Source organism: Magnolia sinica, unplaced genomic scaffold (assembly GCF_029962835.1).
Source record: "Magnolia sinica isolate HGM2019 unplaced genomic scaffold, MsV1 ctg213, whole genome shotgun sequence".
Lineage (NCBI taxonomy): Eukaryota > Viridiplantae > Streptophyta > Magnoliopsida > Magnoliales > Magnoliaceae > Magnolia > Magnolia sinica.
This window is the reverse complement of record NW_026682779.1, coordinates 42,249-50,489: the sequence shown is the minus strand read 5'-3', so window position 1 is coordinate 50,489 and position 8,241 is coordinate 42,249. Positions and strand designations below refer to the sequence as shown.

Genomic DNA, 8,241 nt, shown 5'->3' with positions numbered 1-8,241 from the left:
CATAGATGCAGGTGACTTAGGGCTGGAGGAGCCTGACGAGGCGAACTTCGACAAGGAGGACGAGCTATCCTATTTCCAGTTGATGGATGGCTCTCCATCAGCTTTATGGGCATGATTGGGATTGCTAAGCAGTGGGCTCAGCCTTATTATTATATTTTTTTTGACATAGCATTCTTTTGTGTTTTGGTTGGGAACGCTTTGTGCGACCCTTTTATATTTTTGGACCTATATAAATGTTAGATTTCTTTCATTTCAGTAGACTTGTGTGGTTGTGCTTCATGTTCCAGAAAATTCCAGGCTGCACATTTGAACCTGATTAAACACATTAATAAAAATTAGTTATCAGTGACACTCGGGAGTCGAGTGTATACACGATCCCTGATTTCCAGGGCGTTACAAGTTGGTATCAAAGCATTGGTTTGAAATTAATTGGGCCATGGGTCATGAACTCATTACGCGTCCACTGACCCGAGAGGATACGTATTAGAAAACGCAACAGAGATTTAGACCGTTAGGATCCATCTCAGACCCCAAACCGGCAGTCTTAGGTGGACGGTGAGATGCCTAGGAATTAGGATTTAGTAGCAAGGAGTAGTGACGCTAGAGAAAGAGTCCATGAGACTGACAGTACTTCAGTCCGGTGATAGGAGTGACCCGGAACGGAGTGATTGGACGGTCGGAGCCTTCGTCTTAGATTAAATGAGTTAATACTGGGCCAACTTCCTAGTTTGACCCATTCGGGGATAATTAGGTAGGGGCGAATGAGATTTTGTGGGAAATAGAAAGAATGTAAAAAAAAAATCAGATTTTTGCCCCTATCCGGGAAGAATCTCATGGCGCCACTAAGCCCTTTGCGTAGATTGGCTTCTCCTACCCCAAAATCATGTATGGTACTCCCCCGAGGGCCTTACCTGTGCCCGGAAAATCGCAAATATGTGTGACCTCTAGGGAAAACACAGACCGGCGCTGCCAGCTCCCACTGTCCAGTGGCTCGGCACTGCCAGCACCCGCCCTTCCAGTGGCCCGGCGCCACAGCGCCCGTGTCCAGTGGCTCGGCGACGCCGGCGCCAGACGCCAAGGGTGGGTTTTCCTCCTCTCCCTCATGCACACACGTATGGGACCCACTTGGTTTGCTATTTGGGGATGTTTAGACCCAATTCTCTCTATTTTCATTGCCTCCCACCCTTTCTAAACCCTCTCCAAAACCCAAACATCTATTTCTCTCCTCTCTCACTCTCCCATCCTAGATCTCCCTCAACTCATCCTCTCCTTCTTCACATCCTCCTATTTCCCTAACCCATTCTCTTTCTCCCATCTTCAATCCATCTTCCCAAACCACTGTATGACCCTCCTTTTCAACCTTAACCTCTAGAAACCCATCTCGAACAAACCCATCTTCCTTATTCCCATCTCCTTCTCAAATCCCAAGCCTCAAAACCCATCTCTTCAAACTCACCTTCAAAATCCACCTCCAAACCCATCATAGCCCCATCCCTCATTCCCTTCCACTTTCATTCTCCACATTAACCCTCTTTCCAAATTCTCTCACATCCATTTCCAATCCACTCACCCAAAACCCATTTTTCCTCAAACAATTTCACCCAAACCCATCTCAACCCCTATCACAAATCCCACCCTAACCTCATTTCTCTTCCAACACATACTCTTCTCCATGGCATTCCTAGCAACCGTCACCACTTTCTTCTCCATCTCAGTGATCTTATCACTCATGGGGAAGAAGAGACCGGCACCCACCAAGTCGGGTCCGAGCCGAGAAGGCGGAGAAAGCAAAGGGCCGACCCAAAGGGGAAGGCAGTCGTGGAAGCTCGATCCATGCACCAGATGATCCCAAAAGGGGGCTCGCCTCCCAACCGCCCGTTGAAGATGTGGGAAACTTCTGAGTGCATAGTGTCACTTTCGAGGCCTCTGTGGAGGAGCATCTGTTAGACGAATTCGCCGTACTCAGCCGACTTATGAAGAAGGACTAGGGCCCTATGTTCTATGGGAATCACCAGGCGAACGCAACTCAAGCTAGGGCTTTCTATGTGTAGATCAGAAACCCTCAGTTTAAGCCCCTGAGTTTTGATCTGGTAGTGGGAAGCGAGAGAATCCCAATCGGGGTGGCGAATATTGCCGACATACTTGGAGTACCGCAAGGCAAGCTATAGATTGATGAGGGGAACTTAGATACGAGACAAGCCCTCGATGTACGGACCCATTTTCTATGTGGTTGAGTAGCCCAATGGAAGCGAGGGGACCGAGGGCAAGGTCTGAGCGAGGCCAACTTGACCCTGGAGTACCGGGTACTCCACCGCATCTGCACCCAAAACATGTACCCGAGACTGATTAACCGCACCGAGTGCTCCCGCTATATGGTGGAGTTCTTATATCAGGTGGGGCATGGGGCGGACGTGTGCCTTCCCAGTGTGGTACTCTATCAGATTGTGCAGGCCGCGTAGGCTACGAGGAAGAGTGCATGCCTTCCGTTTGGCCTCCTAATCTGTCAGTTGGCCGAAGAATACGGGATACGCGAATTAGATGAAAATCCTGTACCGACACAACTACTGGGGGATGATGTGTTAAACAGCCTGAGGGTGGGCCCCAAGCAGCGACAGGCCCACATCGACCAATATGAAGACCCTGTCGAAGAAGAGGATGACAACGATGGGGATGAAGAGGAAGAAAGCGAGGGCAAGGATGAGACCGAAGCACCTGAAGGGTCTGAGGGGGCTGAAGAGGAGCTGAGGAAATTGAAGGTGACAGAGGGGAGACACCTATCACTCTAGATGTACTTGGGCGCTTGGGTGCACTCGATTATATAATGGCAAGGATCAAGGAGAACCAAGCAAGAATTGAGGAGAACCAAGCAAGGATTGTGGAGAACCAGGCAAAGCAGGACAAGTGGAACAAGAAGATGTACTAAGCCATAAAGGCGCTCATCTGTTGCAGTAAGGGGGAAGAAGCGTCGCCACTTTCGCCCGATCGGACGAGTAACACCACCACTCCACTGATGATTTGTAGTTTGTTTTAAGTTGTTAGGTCTAATCATATGTACTGATGGATGCGTAGGACCTTTGCTTAACTAGCTTATTTTTCCTCTTCGTTTAGCATATCTAGTAGTCTGTATAATCCATATTGTAGCATATAACTGGCCATGTTAATGGCATTTTGAAATTAATGCTAATGTATGAATTGTCTTGAAGTTCTCTTCTCTAGAAATGTGCCTTACTTGTGTTGTGGTTGTAGTCCTGAATATCAGGCTATAGGTCTGGTATGCCTAGAGTATGCAATACTCTAGTGACTAATACTCTAAGAAATTTCTTTCCAGGAAATGCCTTCGCGATCGAAGGGTCCGTATATCCGCTTACCCCACGGTGGCTCAGTCGATAGGGACCTCATCCCCGACAATCAACAAGGCCCCCTAGGTGGGAATGGTTCCCAGAATACGGGTAGCACTACCCAAGAGGTGGCCCCGAGTGCTCCGCCATCGCAAGCCGTGACACCCGTACCTCCTATGCCACAGGTTATGGATCGAGTAGACCAGATGTTGCTTCTCATGCAACAACAACAACAACAGATGATGGTCTCCAATATGCAACAACAACAGCAAATGATGGCCACTATAATGGGGGCCATGCCCCAGAACATGGGTATACTGTAACCGGCACAACTCGGCTCAACCACACCCACAAGCAACGTGAGCAGTTTGTTCGAGCGGTTCCAGCGGTACAGGCCACCTACGTTTGCAGGCACCCACCGCCCGGAGGAAGCGGAGTACTGGCTTAACCTAGTCACCAAACTGCTTAGACCTCTCCATTGTATTGAGGCAGAGAATGTTGAACTCCTTTCCTACCTCTTTGAGAAGGAGGCTAACTTATGGTGGGAAAGCGTCCTCCGCTCCCTCCCTAAGGACCATGTGTGGACGTGGGAGGAGTTTGAAAGCCGCTTCAATGAAAAATATCTCCCTTAAACGTACTGGCATGAGAGGGAGAATGAATTTCTCCGCCTCCAATAAGGGGAAATGACTGTAGCACAATACGAGAATCGGTTTATAGAATTGTCACATTACGCTTCCGAGATGATCGCCAACGAGGCGATTAAGATGAGGCGATTTTCAGTGGCGTTGAGGAACGACATCCACTCCAAGATGTGTTGTGCCAACATCAGAATATATGCCAAGCTCGTCGAGATATCGATATGGGCGGAGCAGGATGAGGAGCGTGCCGCACAGAACCGTTCACAGCTAGGGCCACGAAACAGGATGGAGGGACCGTCCTCTTCTTTTTTTGGAAAAAGGTCGCGCCCTAACTCTCTGCCCCGACAAGCCGCCACATCGGCCCCTTCTGCACGACCGGCCCAGATGTGTAGCTACTGTAAGAGGGTGGGTCACTCTGAACCTTACTATTTTACTAGAATGAGGGATCTTGGCTTCACGCCACTGCAACGCAACACCAGGCCCCCACAGCAGGCCTTACAGGTTCCACCCCTACGAGTAATGAGGCCTAGTTAGCAGTTTCGCTGTCCACCACCACCTCAAATTAGGCCGCCACAATGGCCCATACAGCGGCCGAACTTCCCACAGCAAGCATGGGTGCATGCCCTAGCGGCCAATGGCCAAGATGCAGTTATTCCCAATCCTACGGCCTTCGAGGTGAAGGCCCATGTTCAAGGTACTCCCATATTTCTGCTAGTGGATACTAGAGCTACTGTTTCCGTCGTATTGCATGCAACCGTCAAGCGCTTAGGGCTATACCTCACTCCTATCATAGGGAAAAGAATCATTGCTGTCGTCGGAACTATTTCTGAAGCGACAAGAATGTGTTGTGATTGCCCCATAGACTTGGGGGGCAAGGTGGTACTCGTCGATCTGATCGCAACTAAGATTTTCCATTACGATGTCATCCTGGGTATGGACTGGTTGACACCGATGAAGGCGAAAATTGATTGTGAAACAAGGACAGTGAAAATATACGAGGGCGATGAAGTCCCTTTCACGTTCCCATTCCAAGTCAGCCACCAAGAAAGAATTTTGTGTTATGCTTCATTGGAGGAGGGTTATGATGGACCCTTGATAACGGACACACCCGTGGTCCAAGATTTTTGGGACGTGTTTAAGACCATAACCGGACTTCCCCCTCAATGTGAGATAGACTTCACGATTGATCTGGTTCCAGGTGCGAAGCCCATCTCCTTGCCTACTTACCGTATGCCCCCATATGAGATAGAAGAACTGCGGACTCAAATCGACAATTTGCTAGAGTCAGGCTTCATCCGACCCAGTGTATCGCCATGGGGAGCCTCGGTCCTATTTGCAAAGAAGAAGGATGGCTCTCTACGACTATGTGTGGATTACAGAAGACTGAACCAAGTGACGATTCGGAACAAATACCCATTGCCCAAAATCGACGATTTATTCGACCAGCTGAGGGGTGCTCAATATGTCTTAAAGATCGATCTATAATCAGGGTACCATCAGCTGCAAGTTAGGGATGAGAATATATAGAAAACGGCCTTTAGGACTTGTTTTGGCCATTACGAGTTCCTGGTTATGTCGTTCGGGCTCACTAATGCCCCAACGGTCTTCATGGACCTCATGAACAAAATCCTTAGGCCATTCTTATATAGATTCGTCATTGTGTTTATCGATGACATATTGATTTATTCAAAGAGCCGTGAAGAGTATGAAGAACATTTAAGGGCAGTCTTCGAGACCCTATAGAAAAATTAACTATTTGCATAATTTAAGAAATGCACCTTCTGGAAGGAGGAAGTCAAATTTCTGGAACATATAGTGTCCAAGGAAGGGATATCTGTGGATCTCGCCAAGGTGGCGGCGGTACAAGAATGGAAGCAACCAAAGTCGGTTACGGAAGTGTGAAGTTTTCTTGGTCTCGTAGGCTACTACCTCAGATTTATTAGAGACTTCTCGAAGATAGCCTGACCGCTATCCTAACTAACTCGGAAGGACCTCAAATTTGCCTGGAATGAAAAGGCGGAGGTGGCTTTTCAAGAGTTGAAAGATAAACTGACATCGGCATCAATGCTTGTGCTACCTGAGCAAGGGGTCAGGTATACCGTCTATACGGATGCCTCTTGAGTAGGGTTGGGTTGCGTGCTCATGCAAAAGGATAGGACGATTGCGTATGCATCCTGACAGTTAAGGAAACACGAAGAGAACTACCCTACACATAACCTCAAGCTTGCGGCGGTAGTTTTCGCATTAAAGATATGGCGACACTATCTTTATGGTGAGGAGTTTGAGCTCTTTTCTGATCATAAGAGTCTCAAATACATCTTCACCCAGAAGGACTTGAACATGAGACAGCGTCGCTGGATGGAAACGTTGAAGGACTTCAAGTTCGATGTCTTATATCACCCTGGCAAGGCCAATTTGGTGGCGGACGCCTTGAGTCGCAAGAAGATAATTGAATTTGCGGCCCCGCTAATGGTGAGAGAGTGGGATATGGTGAAATTCATTCGAGACTTCGACATGAAACTAACCATACAGGAACCGTACGAAGTCATAGCCCACATTCAGGCCCATCTGCCGATTATCGGCAAAATCATTGAAGCCCAGGAGGGCAATGAGTTATTGAAGAAGATGAGGGGGAGAGCGAGGAATGATGAAAAGTCTGAGTGGAGAATCGGTATCGATGGAGGGTTACGGTACTGAGGCCGCCTCTGTGTTCCAAATCTTCAGGGACTACGAGAAGAAGTCCTAAACGCCACTTACAACTCCAAGTTAGCGATGCATCCGGGTAGTTCTAAAATGTACCAAGATCTGAAGCGAAATTATTGTCGAGATAACATGAAGAAGGAAATAACAGAGTATGTGTCCCGATGCCTCACGTGTCAACAAGTCAAGGCCGAGCACCGCCAACCCCCGGGCCTATTGCAGCCCATGCCCATTACAAAATGGAAGTGAGACTTCATATCTATGGACTTCATTAATTGCCGGCTTGCCCAAGACAAGGAAGGGGCACGACTCGATATGGGTGATTGTGGATAGACTAACCAAGTCAACCCATTTTCTGCCAATCAAGACATCTAGCTCTGTCGATAATTTGGCCAAGCTGTATATCAAGGAAATCGTGTGACTCCATGGTGTCCCGTTGGAAATTGTGTCGGACCGGAACACACGATTCACGTCAATCTTCTGGACCCGTGTTCAAGAGGCCATGAGAGTGAAGTTGAAGTTTAGCACCGCCTTCCACCCGCAGACAGATGGGCAAACTGAGCGTGTGAACCAAATTTTGGAAGACATGTTGCGGGCCTGTGTCCTGGACTTTCAGGAGAGTTGGGACGATTGTCTCCCATATGCCGAGTTCACCTACAATAATAGCTTCTAGGCTAGCATCGATATGGCACCTTACGAGACTTTGTATAGGCGTCCGTGTCGAGCCTCGCATTGTTGGGAGGAAATTGGCGAGAAGAGTTTGCTAGGACCAGATTTGGTGCGGATCACGACCGAGAAGATTGGGATTATCCGGCGCCACCTCTTGACGGCTCAAAGCAGGCAGAAAAGCTATGCCGACAAAAGGCGGAGGGACTTAGAATTTGAAGTAGGGGACCACGTATTTCTCAAGATATCCCCAATGAAGGGCGTTTTACGCTTCGGCAAGAAGGAAAAGCTCCCGCCACTATTCATCTAGCCATTCCAGATTTTGGACCGAGTTAGTGCGGTTGCTTATCGCTTGGCCCTACTCACGCCTCTAGTCGGAGTGCATAACGTCTTCCACATATCAATGTTGAAGAAGTACGTCTCCGATCCTTCGCATATCATCAAGTGGGAACATGTAGAACTTAAGGAAAATGCCACATATATTCTCCGGCCCACTCGAATACTGGATAAGAAGGAGCAGGTCCTACACAACAAGGTCATCCTATTGGCCAAGGTATTATGGACCCATCACGATGAAGAGGAGGTCACTTGGGAGACGGAAGCAGAAGTCCACAAGCATTTCCCAAGCCTGCTTCAGCAATACAAAAAGGTACAAATTTTGAGGATGAAATTTATTTATGAAGGGGGTAGATTATAACATCCTGTCCAGCCAGAACAGTGTCCTGGGGTGTCCACATAGGATTTGCTGCAGGACTGTTCGATTATACTACTTGTGATGAGGTTCCACAAATACATTAATCTAGGATTAGCCAAATCGCATGGACCATCGGGTCATGGCAAGACCAAGTGCGGGCCACCAAGCCGGATGGCCGTTTACACTTAGCAACAGCCCCTGCGGG

At 48.4% G+C, this 8,241-nt stretch overlaps 1 protein-coding gene across 1 annotated transcript; it reads left to right on the top strand.

Annotated features, from left to right (window-relative positions):
- Positions 1 to 4,021: 4,021 nt before the first annotated feature.
- Positions 4,022 to 5,461, top strand: LOC131236093 (uncharacterized). The gene is made up of 2 exons (XM_058233209.1): positions 4,022 to 4,477; positions 4,565 to 5,461. Exons 1-2 carry the CDS (start codon positions 4,022 to 4,024, stop codon positions 5,459 to 5,461), a joined length of 1,353 nt encoding a protein of 450 aa, XP_058089192.1.
- The last annotated feature ends 2,780 nt before the right edge of the window (positions 5,462 to 8,241 follow it).